We start from the raw sequence: 20816 nt of genomic DNA on the forward strand, positions 1-20816 counted from the left end.
ATATATAACATACTACATACGTTGAATGCAAAATGTAAGCCTGTTTAACAGAGCATAGGCGATCAAAATTTGGAGCAATCGTTTATAAGGATGTTTTCCGCGGCACACCAACTAATCACTATGGTGACCAGTGTGCCGCGGCACACACTTTGCGGGACACTGAGCTATGACAGAGAGAAGTCACAATAGACCTAAAGTGTTTGCAGTGCAATCGTTTATAAGGATGTTTTCCGCGGCACACCAACTAATCACTATGGTGACCAGTGTGCCGTGGCACTAACTTTGCGGGATACTGAGCTATGACAGAGAGAAGTCACAATAGACCTAAAGTGTTTGCAGTGCAATCGTTTATAAGGATGTTTTCCGCGGCACACCAACTAATCACTATGGTCCCCAGTGTGCCGCGGCACACACTTTGCGGAACACTGAGCTATGACAGAGAGAGGTCACAATAGACCTAAAGTGTTCGCAGTGACATGGAGGATGCAAGATCCCTTGACCTCATAATAAAAACAATAAAATTCGTAAAGGAATGCACTTCTTAATTTGAAATATTATTGTTTTATTTTCAGATGGGGAGTTCACGGCCAGTTGGCTCACGGCTCAATATTCAATCACTTCAAACCGATGAAAGTTACTACATTGGATTCTGAAAAGGTACCTCTTATTTCTTAACTAATTTGTTCTTAATAATAATATAAACTTGCCTGGGAGTATGACCATACATGGTCATCCAAATAAAGCTTTACTCAAAGGAGTATGGGCATTAATGTTCAATCCACGCTCATAACTAAAACCCAGTAGCATTTATTTCTAAAATGGCACTTGTACTGCCATCTGTGGTTGGATTCAAACACTAAAACCACACTTTTTTTCAGGGGTTTTTTGTTTGTTTTGCCCACGAGACTTTACTTACATACTATGAAGTTTGTGTGATGCTATCAAAGAAAACCCATGAGATATAACATCAACATTTTGAGTGTGTCCAAATACTTATTCACAAAATCTGGATTATCTCAAATTACAGGAGTTATTTTCATATTATTTTTTGACATCTCATCAAAGATGAAGAAGAATATGGAAATCTGGGCATTTACGGGGCTGACGACCGTCATAGGCTGGTTTAAGTGATCACTTTACACACGTGTAACATTCACCAATTCTACCCATTATTGACAACCACACTACTCAAATTCTTGGAAGTTCTATATATATATGAACCAATTTCGAAACCTTGTTCTTGAATCACTAGAACTTCACTAGAGACATCTATTGGTGAGATGTAAAGAAGCTTTTTATTAAGCAGAAACTCTTATATTAGTATGTGAGATCCGAATCCTGGATTATAATCACACACATGAGAAACGCCAGAAAATACCATTTTCATTTTTATTATTGAGCTTATAATTTGACCAGATAATTTATTTACAACATTTTGAGTGTGTCCAAATAGTAGTGTGGTTGTGAATAATGGGTAGAATTGGTGAATGTTACACGTGTGTAAAGTGATCACTTAAACCAGCCTATGACGGTCGTCAGCCCCGTAAATGCCCAGACTTCCATATTCTTCTTCATCTTTGATGAGATGTCAAAAAATAATATAGATATAACATCAATAATTTTTATATAAATCACGTTTACTGGTGTAAAGATTTTTTATTCAAGAAAATATGTTATGCTTATAATATTAAGCACAAAACCTAAAGTTTAAAAATAAATTGAATAAAACTCATTATTTTCATACATTGAACATTGACATCAGTCATCAACACATATAACAAAATTATCTTCTCTTCTCCGTCTTAATCCTCATTGCTGAGGGCTGTGACCCTTGCAGAAGCAATGACTCTTCTCCAGTTATCCCTTGACTGCGCTGCACGTAGCGCTCCAACCACCGAGGTGCCTGCTGCTGCCTTAATTTGATCGGTCCATCGTGTAGGGTATCTTCCTCTCCCTCTCTTTCCCTCCAGGCTACCGATCACAACTAGTCGTTCCAGGCTATCCTCGTTGCCACGCGCAACGAGTCCAAAGAACTGGAGAATCCGTCGGGTACAGATATTGGCCAGAGTCAAGCCATCCAGGCATAGTTCCTGGCGAATGGACTCATTGGTGCGTCTAGCTGTCCATGGAATTCGGAGCATGCGCCTCCAACACCACATTTCGAAGGCAAAATTATAGCTGACCTTAAATGATGCATTTATTATTAGACTTAAAATGAATGGTTGGACATATTGATGGAATGCGGGCAGCCAATATAAGACTCCTCGTATGTATTTATTTATTGGAAAACCAACAGAATATTTACGAAAAATAACAATATACAATAAAATTTTAAAAATAAAATTCCAATTACAGGTTTTGACTTAAAAGTAATCTAAAAAAAGAAAACTGTCATGCACATAAGTATAACTGTGTCGCACAAACAGCGTCTGTCCAACACACCGCTAGACTGTGTATAGGTGTGGCAGTGACTTCTCCGCTCCGCGCTCTCGGGGTCGTAAATCCCGAAAGTTATGAGCTGTAGGTCCGTGTAATTGACTCGTAGTCCAGTGGGTGTAGCGATGGTCAAGTCCTAGAAGATTCCGAAGTCGAGATAGTGGCAAAAGGTCGGTGAGGATCAAAGTGAAACGAAGAACTCGGTGTGAGTGGAATGATTTATTCATACAATGGCACAGATATTTATTTGCTCATAACCAGCGCGGTCCGTCGAAATCGACCGAGGGACAGAAATCTTCTCCCCCCACCCTAACCTGCGCCAGGCCGACCGCCCGCAACGTAAATAACACGTAAATACGTAAATATGACGTGAAAACGCCGCGCGCGCCGCGCCTAGCGCATTCGGGATTCGGTGGTCATGGCGAGAGGTTATCGTTGCGCTCGCCCGATTTCCCCGCCCACAACGTAAATATGGTCATACGCACCACGTATAAGACGCCGCGCGCGCCACGCCTAGCGCATTCTTTATTTGATTGCCGTTGCGAGAGGCTCTCGGTACGCTCGCCCGATTTCCCTGATAAGGTCATGCGTAGTACGTATAAGACGCCGCGCCTAGCGCATTCTTTATTCGATTACCGATGCGAGAGGTTGTCGGTGTGCTCGATCGATTTCCCTATGACATGTTTACATATCGCTCACTCCTTTCAAGAACGTCATAAATAAAAAATCGTCAATTTTCTGTTGTGCATGTTTTCGGAATGCCCAGAAAATGTACTATACCCCAGCAAAAGAGGCATATTTTTAACTTAATATTTACCCGCTACAGGGCAGAAAATGTTGTTTTTGCATTTTGAAGAAAAGGTATTTTTTAATTATTTTTTTAAATATCCTAAATATTTTTCAAATGGAGAAAAAACCTTCAGGTTTTACCTAAAAAGATCTGTTGCACAGTATAAAGTTCAAAAAGTGGCTTGATATTTATTTTTAATACATTGTATTATATTTTTTAACTTTAAAAGCGTTCTCCTGAAAAATCAAGTTTTTTGATTTATGACGTTCTTGAAAGGAGTGAGCGATATATTTAATCCAAAAATACGGTCCATTTTAGGGCCGTGTGCTCAGCTGGTCCGTTACAATAACTATATAATATTATACTTCAAATAAAATAATCAACTAGTCAAATAGGCATCAACAATATTTCCCTTAAACGTATTAAAAGAAACATTATTGGTGTCTATTTCATTAAGCATTACATTGCACATATAGCAGGCTCGATTTAAAAATTCATTTTGGACTTGCTATGCATTTTATGGATTTTTAATAAAGTTTTGTTTCTGGTCTGTGCTACCAGGATTTAAAAATTGATAAGTGATAAAAGCTCTGGGCAATCTACATAATTATTAAAAATTTTATAAAAGACAAAAGGTCAGCAGTGTTCATCACTTGGGACCATCCGTCTAAAATTACAATATGATATAAATTGCAGGTGAAGTGGGTGGGCTGCGGAGCGTGCCACACAGCCATGCTGACGGAGTCCGGGAAGGTGTTCCTGTGCGGCAGCGGGGCCTTCGGGCAGATCGGCCACTCCAACCGCCACAAGTGCAACTTCCCCTTCCAAATCAACCTCGGAGCCAACAGTATCGTGACTCACATAGCCGTGGGATATTTCCATACTGTAAGTAAACATATTTCCATACTGTAAGTAAACATATTTCCATACCGGAAGTAAACATATTTCCATATTGTAAGTAAAGATATTTCCATACTGTAAGTAAACATATTTTCATATTGTAAGTAAACATTTTTTCATACTGTAAGTAAAGATATTTAGATGCTATAAGTAAAAATATTTCCATACTGTAAGTAAACATATTTCCATACTGTAAGTAAAGATATTTACATGCTGTAAGTAAAGAAATTTCCATACTGTAAGTAAAGATATTTACATGCTGTAAGTAAAGATATTTCCATACGGTAAGTAAACATATTTCCATTTTGTAAGTTTCAGATATTTCCATATTGTAAGTAAATATATTTCCATACTGTAAGTAAACATATTTCCAAACTGAAAATGTCCGCCTCCGTGGTGTAATGGTTAGCGTGTTTAACTACCGTGGAGATCCTGGGTTTAATTCCATTTCCTGGGGGGGGTGAGAAAATAAATATTAGCGATTTTGCATTAGAATATTTATTTAATGCGATAATTTATTTAAGCGCAGTGATCACCTTGCCTTCATGTTAGTAACGATCAAGATAACACTGTAAATACAATGCAGTGCCCTATGCACCATCGGGTGGAAAGGATTCCAACAAAAAAAGGGACACATCGAATTACGATGGATACTTAAAAAAAATGTATTCTAGAATAAAAAGGGTGGAAATATAAAAAATATCGATAAATAATATATGGTACTAAAATAGGTAGGTAAGTGTAAGTACATAACTGTCACTGCTCACCCAGAACAAGTTTACCACTCTCAATAGCCAAATGATTCTGATTCTTTCCGTGTCTTAAATTCATATGGAGACATGTATGTTAATAATAACCCTTGTTGTTGGAAAATATAAATATGGAAAACATATATTTGAAGGACGTATTCATATGCCCTACCCGTACCCGATAGTGTTAACGTTTGACGTATCGCTCACTCCTTTCAAGAACGTCATAAATCAAAAAACTTGATTTTTCAGGAGAACGTTTTTAAAGTTTAAAAATATAATACAATGTATTACAAATAAATATCTAGCCACTTATTGAACTTTTTACTGTGCAACAGATCTTTTTAGGTAAAACCTTAAGGGTTTTTATCCATTTTAAAAATATTTTGTATATTTAAAAAATACCTTTTCTTCAAAATGCAAAAACAACACTTTCTGCCCTGTAGCGGGTAAATACATATTAAGTTAAAAATATGCCACTTTTGCTGGGATATAGTACATTTTCTGGGCATTCGGAAAACATGCACAACTGAAAATCGACGATTTTTTATTTATGACGTTCTTGAAAGCAGTGAGTATGTCCCATACGGTTAACAGGTTAATATATAATACTGATCTGACATTGAATCTTGTATGATTTTGATATCTGATTGAGAAACACCCGGTTTCCAGGTGGCGCTCACCGAGACGTCAGAGCTGTGGGTGTGGGGGTCCAGCCCGCAGAGTCTGCGCGTGGGGGCGCGGCGCTCCAAGGGGGCCGCGGGCGCCCGGGAGGGGGCGGAGGGGCCCCCCTCCCCTCCCGCCGCGGAGGACAACCCGCACCTCTACCCCACCAAGGTGGACACCTCCAACGTCAAAGGAAAAATTATCAAGGTTTGTCCATAATGCAAAACTAATAATAGGGTATTTGGCTGTCCAAACTCAAAACACAGTAATGGACATTTTTTGTAGTACGTTTTTTTTGCATTATTGGACTAAGTAGAATCTACTTAGTCCAAAAATGCAAAATAAAACAACTATAAAAAAATGTCCCTTACTGTGTCCCCGACTCTACTACTCTACTCCCGAGTGATAATACGGCTGTCCAAACTTATTGGACAGCCGTATTATCACTCGGGAGGAATATCTAATTTAACATACTCAGCCTATAAAAGATTGTGTGTTTATAACAGCTGATATAATCAATATTTTCATTCATCATTTTCTTTTGCAAAATTCGCCTACATAAAATGTTGTTTTCGTAAGTTGGTAACAAATGACATCGCAGAAACGAATCCACACTATGTACTACTATTACAGCTCTATAAAGGGATACGCCCCAAAATACACCCGATGACGTATAGCGGTGTCCGTTTTTCGTTTTATTCAAATATCCAAAGTTTAAACCTTTGTATCTCCCTTAGTTCTCTACAGATTTCAATAAGAATGTTACCCATAGTCTTGTGATTTTTCATATTAATTATTAGCTAATAATAACCCATCATGGGAATGATCCATTAACATATTTCAGACGGGTGTTTTTTTACGCCTGCGGAACGCTGGCGATGGGATAAAACCGAAAAATTAAAATGTAAAAAGTTAATAATAAGTATATACGGCACAAATGATAAATTAAAAGAAGAAGCTACTAAGACCTGTTTTTTTTTAATAAATAATTTCAGCAAAGTCTTAATCTAAACAAATTTAAATAATTAGCGTCTATCATATTGTCCGCCTCCGTAGTGTAATGATCAGCACGTTCGGCTACCGTTCTGGAGGTCCCGGGTTCGATTCCCAAGGGGGGTAAAATAAATATAAGTGATTTTTTCACTGTAATATTTATTCAATATTACCATGGACTGGTACCTGAAGCGGAGGGCTGATCACCTTTCCTTCATGTGTAAACGATCAAGATAACACTGCGTTTATATGATACAGTGCCCTATGCACCATTGGGGTGCGGATAAGGGTTTTATATATACAAATAGTCTATATGTAATGAATTAAACAGTCGCGCGAGTCTGGATTTGCAAAAAGGGATTTCTAGTACACTATTCATTCCTCAGCTATATCTATCAATATTTTTTAAATAAATGTTGGCGCTTGAAAACATATTTTAGACACTGTTGGCAATAGATTTCTCGTAGCTCCAAAAGTTCAAATAAAAAATATATTATTTTATTTATTAAATGTACGATTGTTTCCTTCCTCTTTAGATGTCTGGCGGGTGGCATCATTCTTGTCTGGTAGATCAATATGGATCGCTGTACGTTTGGGGACTAAATTTAGATGGACAGCTAGGTGAGTTATTATTTTATTTAAATAACAAATTGTTTCTATCTCACCTTAAATTCATAATAAATACTGTGTGGATAGTAAAATTTATATGAATTAATGCTTTTTTATTACTTATTCAATTTTTTTTTAATAAATAGAACAACTTACTTTTGAATTTGCATAGAAGTAAAAATAAAATTCACCATAGAAAAATACCTATTCAGACAGATAGACTAGAGATGGGCAACACTTTTTTAAATAGAGAACCTGCTTACAGATCATTTTTGAGCATTGGAACTTTTTATTTTTTTGTTTGCCTGATAAATCATTATTGTATATGTAGGTACTATAATTTAAATTATTGAAATATGGGCCCCATATACATTATTTGAAAAAATATATACGTAGCTGACCAATATTTCAATGTTTCGAAATTAGTGAAGGTAATCGAGTCAATAAATTAATCTCAGTTATAAAATAGGTTTTTGCCATCTATTGGAAAATACATAACCATAAAGTTGTTTTTTTTTTATTCTATGAAATACTTAATAATTACAAGTTATTTTTAAAAACCCAAATTTTTATAAAGTTGAACCTGTTGGCAAAGCTAGATAAATAATTGTTTGGTTCAACTACACTAGTTCTTTTTTATAATTTTTAATTTAAGTTTTACTTAGTAAATACATACCACTATTTCTTAAAATGTATTGTGACACGTGTTTCGATGCATTCCGCATCATTTTCAAACACAATAGATTTTGAGAAATAGTGGTATTTACTAAGTAAAACTTAAATGGATAGATTTCCACAAAGTGACAGCCGAATCAGTAAATGAAATCTTTTTTATTGTTATGGTTTCAGGTACCGGAGATCAAAAAGAAATACCATATCCCGTCCGTGTAGAATTACCAGCAAAACCCGCGGATGAAAAGGGCTCTCCTCCCAAGGATATAATGATCAGTATCCCGACGGGTCAGGCCTCCTTCCAGCAGTACAAGCAGTACAAACCGGACCTGTTGGGTCGCAAACTAGAAGTGAAGCAAGCTGAGAGCAGCGCCTCCTTCGTCGCGGACGTTGCTTGCGGGGGGGATTTCACTATTTACTTGAACTCGCAAGGCAAACTCCACATCGCGGGAAACTCCTATCAGCAGGTTAGTCTGAAAAATCAACTCCTCACCTTCACCTGCTCACTTTCTCTTCCTTTTATCATCAGTTTTTTTATAGTTATACAGATAATGATCCCAGTAAGAGCTCATAATGAATATTAGGGAGACATATCCTCTGTAGCGATAATACCGTAGTCATACAGGAGAAAGTGACCAACTAACAAAAGGTAAAATGTTCATTTAAGTCACTTTTGCTTGGCAAGAAAATAAACATCAATGCAGTTAGTCATTTTTACTAAGTCAATATATTATACTTCCAAGTTTAAAATCCTTTGGGATGTTTTTCAGGGCAATATTAAGCTAGTAAGATATGAAATAGTCAATGATCATGTTTTGTAAGAAATGCACTTGGTCAAAAAATGCAATTTTTTATGTGTTTTTGTTAATAAAATACAACTTAGTTTAGACTCAAAAACATCTGTGTTTGATTTAAAATTAATACTAATATGTAGCAAAGTAAAAATTTCATCTTATTAAAAAAGACTGCGCATTTCGCTCACTCCTTTCAAGAACGTCATAAATCAAAAAACTTGATTTATCAGGAGAACGTTTTTAAAGTTTAAAAATATAATACAATGCATTAAAAAGAAATATCAAGCCACTTATTGAACTTTTAACTGCGCAACAGATCTTTTTAGGTAAAGCCTGAAGGTTCTTTCACCATTTGAAAAATATTTAGTATATTTAAAAAAATTATTAAACAAAACCTTTTCTTCAAAATGCAAAACAATTTTTTCTGCCCTGTAGGGGGTAAATATTAAATCAAAAATATGCCGCTTTTGCTGAGATAAAGTACATTTTCTGGGCATTCCGAAAACACGCACAACTGAAAATTGTCGATTTTTGATTTATGACGTTCTTGAAAGGAGTGAGCAATTTGTATGTTTCAAGATGTGTTACTGATTTCTATTATAAAATTATTACGTTCAGATTTTTTAGCGCTAAATGTTAAAATTACAATGCATTTTTCCTTCAGTTTCAGGATACGACTATCAAAGGACCTATACGCGTCGTCAAAATGAGAAATACCAAACGGATCTTGAGGCTTCCCAATCCTCGACCGGCCGCACAAAGGTCGTTCCGACAATTCAGTCTTCCCAACAACTTCATGGAGGCCGCGTACTCCGGCACCGTCGGTACCATCTCCAACCGACCATCCAACCCGCTGAGCTCTTTACGAGACTTCAGAAACTCTCTCTGGGCCCACGACGTGCTGTTGGATTTACATCAATTTGTAGATGACGACACGCCTCTTGTAGATATTCATCTCCGTTCTCAGCTCGCCAACCTGAGGAAAGATCACGCGGAAGCGCTCAGTCTCCAGTTGAATTCCCTCTTATCGCAGTCTTCCGACCCCGACATAGCTCCGTTCACTCGACACTCGTCTACCGATCCTCTAGATTATAAGAATCGCAAAACAGTAGCAGAAAAAATATTGCTGGAAAATATTAAAAAGCTGAGTAGAAATCTTCTCGATAGCAGTTATAAGGAGGTGGAAACCGGCGCTTTAAGTTGTCAATGCGATGAATCTCGTTATCTGGCAGGCGAGGATTTTTGCGCAGATAGAGAGAGGGAATTGGCACCGGGGAGTATATGCGAAAAGGCCTCCGTAGTCGTGAAATCCATTCTAGAAGTGTTGCCTCCCAATTCGGCGGTGTGGACGGATTGCGTGAACCGAGCCACCATGTTCTGGATCGACCACGAGCTGAGTATGGCGGAGTTGGAGCGAGTGTTCTCGCAGGTGGCCAACAACGGCCGCGTTATCGACGTGGCCTCTGCCATCTTCTGCACCAACGAGACCATCGATTATCAAAAGCACCTTTCGCCCGTATTCAACCTGGAACTCTGCGACAATATTTTAAAATACTGGTGAATTAGCCGGGAAGGATGAAAGCTCACAATCATCGCTTGATGAAGGCGTCGCTTCATCGGCGGATATCGGCTGATAAACAATCCTCAACTGAAGATCTGAATATTCTATTATCTCTCACATGCTTTTTCTATCGCATGTCTTATGTATATTCGATGGATTTTCCTCCAAAGTATAGTGTCGAGCACATCTGACTGCGAGGTCACAGGTTTGATCCTCTGCAGAATCAATGCAAAAAAAAGTGTATGATAAAAAAAAATATATGTAATCCTTGATTATCTTCTAGAATGTAAACACCTTACCTTTGTTTCATTAATATAAAACTGTATCGGTCCAATATAGCATCCTTTAGACCATTTGGCATAGATAAGATGAAAATTAGGATACAATCATAACTATACAATAACATATCGTGGGTTACTGGCAACAAAACATTAACTCGAAAATATGCAATTTTCACTTAATGATGTAGTATTATAAAGTCTTCAATGTTCTATAAACTGGAAAAATACACTAAGTATTGTCATATGTATGTAATTTTAAAAGTTGATTCAACTTTAAGTTTAATAGCGGGTATTTTATTCGGGCTAAAAGCTTTAAATAAAAGAGATTATTCAAACCGGGTTTTTGGAGTCAACGTTTTTTGCCAGTATACCCACGATATGTAATTTCACATTTTACATGTTACAAATATGTCTATCTAATAAGTACTTACCTAAATAGTAACTTGTATATGCAAAATCCGGATTCAAATTCTGTAAATTTGTTGAATTTTTTATAAACATTTTAAATCTAAATATGTAACGCTTACTGGCCTATCAGATAATATAAGTCATAATGTCCACCAAAACTAAATGGTGTTATTATTTTTTCAATGTGTATACAAAAAAAATATTGATATCGTCAATATATAGAATAAAAATACATCAGTTGACAAGAATTAGAGTATTCAAAAAATAAGTCACCATGTCCAATTCACTTTCTTTGATTGAAGTCTTCCTAAAATATCTAAATATGATTTAAACTGTGTAAAAAATTCTTGGTATTTACTTTCTGGCTATTTTATTTAGTAGAAAGTTTAAATGCCTTCAAAAAAATATTTTATCATTAGAAACATCAGTTTATTATTGTAAAAACCAGTTTATTATCTATTGCCAAAATTTTTTAACTTGACTCTTGTATTTTAAGATTAAATAACATACTTAGTTCTTAACCGGATCCACGCGGCTCGCATAACCGTATGTGTTTTTACAAAACATTCCCTGTACGCGGCTGACATAACCGTTTGTGTTTTTACTTTACTCCAAGTTTCGAACCTCAGTTCAACTTGGAGGGATTTTTTCATGGTGTGGAACTTTGGATAAAATAATACGTCAATCCTTGGCCTTATGACATCTGTTGAAATATCTGACTAATAATTTGTAACATCACAAGGATAAATAAAAGAACAGATCCCTGATTTTTCTGGCGGTCGGTAATTAGTCCGCGCCATAATCATGCCCTATATCTGTCTCACTCTCGACGCTACGCATCGCCAGTGGGTAAGAGTGACACACGATGCGTGCTTTGATTTATTTATCTTACGATCTTATTTGTTTATATTACGATATATTTCAAGAATAATGTGACACGAGTGTATTATAGAGTACCAAAAAGGCACGATGAATCCCATTGAACGTTTTTGTTTAGGAAAATAAATCGTTTCTTAATTAAATACATGATAAAAGTAATCATTTAAAAACCGGCAAAATACCGCCGCGCACAGGCGTCTCTCAGGAACAAAGTGAACGCGGTTAAAAGGTTAAATAATATTTATATGTTGAACTCGGAACCTTCTTGAATATACAAACGCTGCTATATCAATATCTGTACTTAGATATTCTTTATTGAAATATGTATAGATCTCATATTATGCAGGCCAGTGGCCCAGATCATCCTTGATCATTTAAAAAAATAACAGCATGTAACCATTTATAACTTAGTTGTTTTTATTTGAAATTTTAGAAGTAAATTTCATGTTTTATTCAGAGTTTTATTTAATTTAATCAGTGTGTTCAAATTATTAAATATTTTCAAATACACTTTAAAATCAAGGTAATTAAGTAATCATTTAAGTTAAATTTATTGATAATTGTTTTTAAAAACTATAAATATGTACATTATTTTTCACGCTATATGTAATAATGCTCAGCTACATACATCGCTCACTCCTTTCAAGAACGTCATAAATCAAAAATCGTCAATTTTTAGTTGTGCATGTTTTTGGAATGTCCAGAAAATATACTTTATCCCAGCAAAAGAGGCATATTTTAAACTTAGTATTTACCCGCTACAGGGCAGAAAATGTGGTTTTTGCATTTTGAAGAAAAGGTATTCTTTAATTATTTTTAAAATGTACTAAATATTTTACAGATGGAGAAAAAACCTTCAGGTTTTTTACCTAAAAAGATCTGTTGCAAAGTAAAAAGTTCAATAACTGGCTTGATATTTATTTTTAATACAATGTAATATATTTTAAAACTTAAAAAACGTTCTCCTGAAAAATTAAGTTTTTTGATTTATGACGTTCTTGAAAGGAGTGAGCGACATGTAAAGTCAATTGTCAATGTTTACTCTCATGCAAAATTATATATGTATCGCTTTTTAAAAAAAAATTGATTGTAAGAATTATTTTATTGTTGACATTGATATTGTACTTTTTCTATAAACATGCATATTTAAAAATATAATCTATAATTTTAGAGGTAAAATTTTAATATAAGAGGGCTTTTATGACAAACTTAGACTTTACACAAATTACCAAATGTCTCATCTATCTATCGTTCCTCGAATAATCATTTTCCCGGATTTGTCGTTAATTTCTCCTACCTCTAATTAATTTCATACAAAATAGATCGCATCGATCGTTTCTCTATCACCATTTTACCGCATTCATTTATCGTTTAAATTACGCTGCGTATTTGATATATTTTTTTAAAAATTCCTAATTTTGTCATGGTCAGCACGAACGGCTACCGCTCTGGAGGTCTCGGGTTTGATTCCCAGGGGGGGAAAGTAAATAAGTGATTTTTTCACTGTAATATTTATTCAATATTACCCTGGACTGGTACCTGAAGCGGAGAGCTGATCACCTTTCCTTCATGTGTAAATGATCAAGATAACACTGTGTTTATATGACGCAGTGCCCTATGCGCCATTGGGATGCGGATAAGGGTTTTTATTATTTAATTTTTTTACATTTGTAACAAAACGTGTAGGATAGAAACTATCGAAAGCTTGTGTGACGCAAGGTTGACAGACACAACAAAAGAGGTCGATATTAATGAAAAGGAGCCGCCACCTGTACCTTTAGTTTCAGAAGCATGCACACTCTTTGAAAGAAAATTTCTACTATGCACATTCAATAACTGATGCAGAAAAAAATATTATTTGCAAAACCAAAAATATACCGTTGACTTACAACAGTAAAAAAAAAGGACTTACAACAGGAAATAAAACAGTAAAAAAAAATTTTGATCACAGATTATTTACAATGCAATAAACTGAAATATTTTTTGGTTCTGTTCAGCTTATTATTTTTTTTAAATAAATACATTACTTACATCATAACTTTGTATTCTTCTTAGAACTTTAACCTAGCAATGGTTATGCAGATTGGGAGGACAGTATCTTTACTCAATGGTATCTCCTTGTGTATTGATTTCTCAATCCCGCATTCATAGTTTATTTCAATAGGTCCCTTTAAAAACGATAGATAGAGGTTTTACTGTATATCGTAATGAAATAATGATAAAAATAGGATATAATTTAGCATTTTAATGTAAATTTAGTAAACCCTCACAGAACGACTGTAATTCTTCTACCTTGAAATGATTGTTATATAAAGTACTTATGTATGTTAGTCAACATTATAAAGCTATCAAAATCTCAAATTCAGTGTAATTAAATTTTATAGCGACGTATTAGAAATTATAAATAGATTTTACTTTACCTCTGTTGCTAAAGATTTATTTTAAAGTGAAAAGGCGAAATCCAGGTACATTAAATTAACACATGAAGTTTTTTTTTATATTTTGCGGGGTTTAGTCATTGTGGAGAACAGCCTCATGTGGTGATCAGTGGTCAAGGATCTACTATGACATCAGAAGATTAAATAAAGTACTGCAGCTCTTAGTGTTATTTAATTATTTCAAAATTATCTTAATTTTTTTTATTGATAAGTTATTGTAAAAAGTGTAACCAAAGATAAGTTGAAAAGTTATTATTATATAAAACACATATGTATAGTTCCTAATTGTATTAAAAATATATTTATTTTATGTAGATATTAAGCTAGAGGATGAAAAATAATCAAGTAATTTTCACTGAATGTGTTTTTATAATATTGTTTACCTCCGACTTTTCATTAGACAGTTTCTGATTAAATAATGATAATTCTGAATCATGGTTATTTTTGTCTTGGAAATCTAAATTACAATATATAAAATTATATATTTGTATAATGCTGTGTCTTTAAAGTTTAAAGTTTAAAAATATAATACAATGTATTAAAAATAAATATCAAGACACTTATTGAACTTTTTACTGTGAAACAGGTTTTTTAAGTTAAAACTTGAAGATTTTTTCTCCATTTGAAAATATTTAGTATATTTAAAAAAATAATTAAACAATACCTTTTCTACAAAATGCAAAAACAACACTCTCTGCCCTGTAGCGGGTAAATATTAAGTTTAAAATATACCACTTTTGCTGGGATATAGTACATTTTCTGGGCATTCCGAAAACATGCTCAACTTAAAATTGTCGATTTTTTATATGTGACATTATTGAAAGGAGTGAGCGATATGTGCTACAACTTGTTATTTTTAGGACATGATTTGAAAAATGTACAATATATTGAAATTTCCATGAATCCTTTCTCCGCATGAATCATTGTATTCCCTGTAAGTATTTTAATTTATAAAAATGGGTACCTTTTCTAGAAAGGATGATTTACATGTAGTTTACGGTAACAAATAAAAAAGCATACATTTGGAATCCGAGCTCAGTGGAAAAAGTGTCTTGCATTTGATGTGACAGAGTGCACAGTGAATCACTTAATATGCACATTTTAAATGCAGTTCAAATATGTTTTTCATGACCTATGGTCTATTCATATTTATAAACCTTTCAATTCATCATTGTTTTAATTTTTTTATGTATGGTTAAATGTCTAAAAAGCCAGTTGCGAAAAGAGCCCGTTTTTCACTATGAATTATTAGAATGAATATACATATTTGTTTCAGAATCCCTTTAACTGTCAATTATTTTAAGTGCAACAATATTAACTGAATATCAAATATGATTTAATTTCTTAGTTGAAAATATAATCTTGCCATTATATTTATTTAAATACACATTCTTCTTCTTCTTTATGTGCCATGTCGAATTACCCGACATGGACTATAACTTGAGAATGTGTCCGTCATGGGCAACTCTGAAAAGCGCCTTAACTGTTGTCATCCCATTATATATGTTATTCTTTTAAATTTAAATAAAATAATCGAATAATAACATATGGCGTTGGAGAGTTCCAAACGGTTAAGATGCACGGAAAAATTTCAATAATCTGTAGATTCTTCTCCGTCTTATTCCTCATTACTGAGGGTTGTGACCCTTGTGGAAGCAATGACTCTTCTCCAGTTATCCCTTGACTGCGCTGCACGTAGAGCTCCAACCACCGAGGTGCCTGCTGCTGCCTTAACTTGATCGGTCCATCGTGTGGGGATCTTCTTCTCCCTGTCTTCCAGGTTACCGATCACAACCAGCCGTTCCAGGCTACACTCATTGCATGTGCAACGTGTCCAAAGAACTGAAGAAATCGAATCTATAGATATTGTAAAGTAAAGAAAGCTCGAGTAGTTTGCCCCATTCTACGAGGAGAAAGAATACCAATCAATAATTATTTTAAGACAATGTTGAAGGGAATTTGAGTGGTTCTACTGTAGCATTAAGGGCGTTTGTCCACTGCACGGGATTTCACCATCCGGCAGTCCGGTTTTGAAAAATGAAAACGACTACGACAGTTTAGCGTGATTGAATTTACGCGCAACATGTTCACGCACCGATCAAGAGCTCTGATCCGAAGAAAGATGGACAAAACCACAAGCCAATCGTTGTTTTAAAACGCTAACTGACGTGCCGAACGGTAAAATTGCACGGAATTCCGGGTAGTGGACAAGCGCCCTAGGTCAGTCACTTTGCAGACTAAGTAAAATTTACCACAATATCCAACGAGTGCCCTTCCGTGAGTGGCACAACAGGAAGATGGCAATTTTAAGTTGTTTTATATTCTTGCCGACACGAAAATTATATATAAATGTATTGAAATTGCTTGATGCATGAAATTTTATATTCGCAACATATATGCAGATATTTATCAATAAATAACTTTAGAAAAGGTTTTTTTTTTTTATCCTCTAATTCAATTTTTTTTTTCTGTATTATTAGTAAAAACATGACATTAAATAATATATGAAATATTATTTTTCGACGTCTCATCAAAGATGAAGAAGACTATGGATGTCATTTATGAGGCTGACGACCGTCATAGGCTGGTTTAAGTGATCACTTTACACATGTAAATTCATATTCTTCTTCATCTTTGATGAGATGTCAAAAAATAATATGAAAAATACTCCTTTAATCGGAGATAATCCAGATTTGTGAACAAGTATTTGGACACACTCAAAATGTTGTAAATATATGATATATTCTGAACCCCCTTATCCGCACTCCAATGGTGCATAGGGCACTGCATCATATAAACGCAGTGTTATCTTAATCATTAGTTAACATACGAAGGAAAGGTGATCAGCCCTCCGCTTCAGGTACCAGTCCAAGGTAATATTGAATAAATATTAGAGTGAAAAAATCACTTTTATTTGACCCTCCCTGGGAATCGAACCCGGGACCTCCAGCTGACCATTACACTATGGAGGCGGACACATATGATATAAGTACCCCTTTATGTATAAATTAACTAACCGTCACGCTGCTTCTATTTTCTGCCTACACCTGCAGATAGGCAAAGAGAATAGAATGCCACACCAATCTGCCTTTTCAAAAAATCTTTGTCTCTTCCTTATTCATGTATCTCCTCATACTGCCGATTATTCCGACTCCTGATCTGACCACTTTTGGGTATTTGAAATACTTGATCATGTTTTCCTCGGTCTTTCTCTGCTCCTATTTCCAACTAAATTCACCTCATAAATTTGTTTTACGGTTCTTTCCTCATTCGTTCCAAATGGTCAAACCATCCCAACACACCTTTCTTCATTTTATTGATAATGCTTATTTTGGCTTTGCATTCTTTCCTTATTTGTGTCGCCGACTTTCAAAATCCGCCAGATCCAATTTTATAAGATTTTAAAATAAATACTCTTATCGGAATGCCAATTGTGGGTTTTATTGTTTAAAATATTTATATACTTAAAAACCCTCCTAAAAAAAGTGTTGTAGGTATTTCAAATTCCGCTATATTCATGGAACTTGCCTACTGACCCATATCAGCCAATCAGAGAGCGGGGATAGGTAAAAAATTAAGGTGACGTCATTATTGGTTTGTCTCTTATATTTTTTTTAAATACTGAAAAAAAATCTAAATAAATGCTAAAATTCTCTATTTCACAATATTTTATCTAAAGATAGACGAATCTTTTAAACATAAATGTTACCCGGAGAATTTTGCATTTTTTGAAGAATCAAATTACACGGATCTGGCGGATTTTGCAAGTAGACGACACATTTCAGCATTCGAACATCTATGATGCATCGTTTTGCCACACTGAGAGATGGCATGGATATTGTTGCGGTTAGGTTTGTCATCTGATTAGATTGTTGTCTTACAACTGCGATCTGCAAATGATCCTTGTGATTGGGATAGGAAAAATAAGACAATATTTAAAAACAATGATACTTTTATATATTATTGCTAACAGATAGTGTGCTTACAACAAAAATACCTAGAGATTTAGAAAAAAAAGTTAACTCAAAATTAATTGTTTGTGGTGAAATCATATATTATAATAGTACAATATTTTTAATAAAATGATAAAATAATGTTCTCTAAGCTTTGACGAACTCCTCGAGGGGCGGGGAGCCCACATTGGTGTTTCGGCCAGTGACCTTGATGTCATAGCACTGACCGAGACCTGGTTAAACGCTGGCGTTTTTGATTCCGAACTTTTTGATAGTAACTTTACAATAGTAAGACGAGACCGCGGTGGCCACAGGCAGGGTGGAGGGTGTTTATTGGCTGTGAGAAATAGAGAAAACTTGCAAGTCGAGCGTTTTTCTATTTTGGAAACGTCCAATGAAGATCTTTGGGTAAAACTTACATGCGATCTCGATATTACGTTCATCTGCGTATTATATTTTCCTCCGGCGAGTGAGACTGAAGTATATCGATTGTTCTTCGACAAGGTACTGTCCAGTTTAGAGCTACTTCAAGGTAGAAATATTATTATATTGGGTGATTTTAACCTACAGTCGGCAAGAAATATTACAAGTGTAGAAGATGACCTCACTTTTCTGTGCTCGATGTTGGGTCTCACACAGTATAATAATATTTTGAACTTTAAAAGTAGAACTTTGGATTTAGTGTTTAGTAGAAGGGCGATTGATGTACTTCGATCATTATCACCTCTTACGAGAGAAGATAATTACCACCCCGCACTTGAATTTTGTTACAATCCGATTGCAGATCGCCCCAATCGATCCAGAGTTCCCGGGGAGGGTACGGTTCGTCGGAGGGGCTGGAACTTCCACAAAGGCGACTTCGGCCAGCTATATTACCTCATGGACTGTATTGATTGGGGAGATCTGTATAACAAATCGGATGTAAACGAGGCGGTACAATATTTTTATTATACTGTTGAATGTATATTTGATTCCTGCTTCCCTAGAAGATCTCAGGCTGCTGGTGGAAGGCGATATCCGAAGTGGTTTTCTAGGGATATTATTAGAGACATACAGACTAAGCATTTCTATCATAAGAAATGGAAAGCTTCTGGCTGCCACAGTGATTATGAGATGTTTGGACGTTACAGATCTGTCGTGAGACGTAGCATTCGATTAGCATACCGGGAGTTCATTACCAGCATGGAAAATGGTATTCTTCAGGATCCAAATACTTTTTGGGACTACATAAAGTCTCAAAAGGCGGATGGTGGGAATATTAACTCCATGACGTGGGGTGAAAAAATAGTACGGGGTGCAGACATTGCCGAGGCGTTTGCAGGTCATTTTAAGACTGTATATAGTAATGAACCTCCGCTTCTTGATATTAGCATTGCCAAGAAATGTTCGCCGACCGGTGCGCAGTTTATTGATGTTTGTAATATCAATGAGAAAGATGTGGCCGACACTATAAAAAATCTAAGTAACACTAATTCTCTTGGTCCAGATTTCATTCCAACTTTCTTCCTAAAAGGCTGCGTGGATTTGATTAAAAGACCACTTTGTTTTTTATATAATCTTTCAGTGAATACAGGGGTCTTCCCGGAAACATGGAAGATGTCAAAGGTTACTCCTATACATAAGAGTGGTTCTAAGTCATCCGTAGAAAATTATAGACCTGTAGCTGTTCTTTCTGCACCAGCTAAGGTATTTGAAATCATAATAAGTAAAATCGTCGCTTCCCGAGTAGAGCCGTTTATAATTGATGAACAACATGGATTCAGGAAAGGCCGATCGGTTGAAACAAATCTGATGGTTTTTACGAATTACGTCACAGAAGCTCTAGACGCGGGACATCAGGTAGACTGTTCATATAATGACTTCGCCAAGGCCTTTGATACAGTCAACCATGATGTCTTATTGAAGAGGCTGTATGAGATCGGTTTCTCAGATGGTATGCTAAAATTAATGGCGAGCTACCTTCAAAACAGAAACCAATACGTCTCCTACGGTCTATTTGCGTCAGAGTCCTTCAATACTTTCTCGGGTGTCCCGCAAGGTTCTAACCTGGGTCCATTATTGTTTTCTATTTTCATTAATAATATCAAGAATGTAATTTTAAACTCACGGTTTTTGTTATTTGCGGATGACCTAAAGCTTTTCTTAAAGGTGACAACTTTTGATGATTTTCGTCTTCTCCAAGCAGATATATCAAATATATGTGAATGGGGAAGACGAAACAAATTAATGTTTAATGTTTCCAAGTGTTCGATCACGTCTTTCACTAGGGCCCAAAAAACATTATTTTATCGCTACAAAATGAACGACCAAAATCTGATGCGAGCATCGAATGTTAGGGATCTGGGCGTTAGATTTGTGAGCACCCTGACATTTCACGATCATATAGAGACAGTCAGTGGTAATGCATTGAAAATGCTAGGATTTGTTCTGCGTACTGCCAGGGTTTTCGAAAATACCCGCGTGCTGAGAACTCTTTATAACTCCTTGGTGCGAAGTAGACTCGAGAGTGGCTCGATGATCTGGGGGCCACACGAGCTTAAGTACTCTCTTATGGTAGAGAAAGTCCAAAAGAAGTTTTTGAGGTATCTCTACATGAGAGAGTACGGCTATTATCCTTGGCTCTACCCGACCCAGTTTCTCCAGGGTATGCTTGGCTACAATAGTTTAAAGACTAGAAGGAATGCGTA

At 35.6% G+C, this 20816-nt stretch overlaps 1 protein-coding gene across 1 annotated transcript in view; it reads left to right on the forward strand.

The window, feature by feature from the left end:
* The window catches only part of LOC148309001 (uncharacterized), a 30004-nt gene extending 19596 nt beyond the window's left edge, over positions 1-10408 (forward strand). The window contains exons 13-18 of the mRNA XM_088260758.1: positions 573-657; positions 3923-4111; positions 5548-5748; positions 7071-7155; positions 7993-8282; positions 9274-10408. Coding sequence (XP_088116884.1) covers positions 573-657; positions 3923-4111; positions 5548-5748; positions 7071-7155; positions 7993-8282; positions 9274-10170 — 1747 coding nt within the window. The 3' untranslated portion in view covers positions 10171-10408. The remainder of the gene's footprint in view (positions 1-572; positions 658-3922; positions 4112-5547; positions 5749-7070; positions 7156-7992; positions 8283-9273) is intronic.
* Positions 10409-20816: the final 10408 nt, after the last annotated feature.

Source organism: Brachycentrus maculatus, unplaced genomic scaffold, assembly GCF_059751285.1.
Source record: "Brachycentrus maculatus isolate JH-2025_06_01 unplaced genomic scaffold, ASM5975128v1 h1tg000142l, whole genome shotgun sequence".
Lineage (NCBI taxonomy): Eukaryota > Metazoa > Arthropoda > Insecta > Trichoptera > Brachycentridae > Brachycentrus > Brachycentrus maculatus.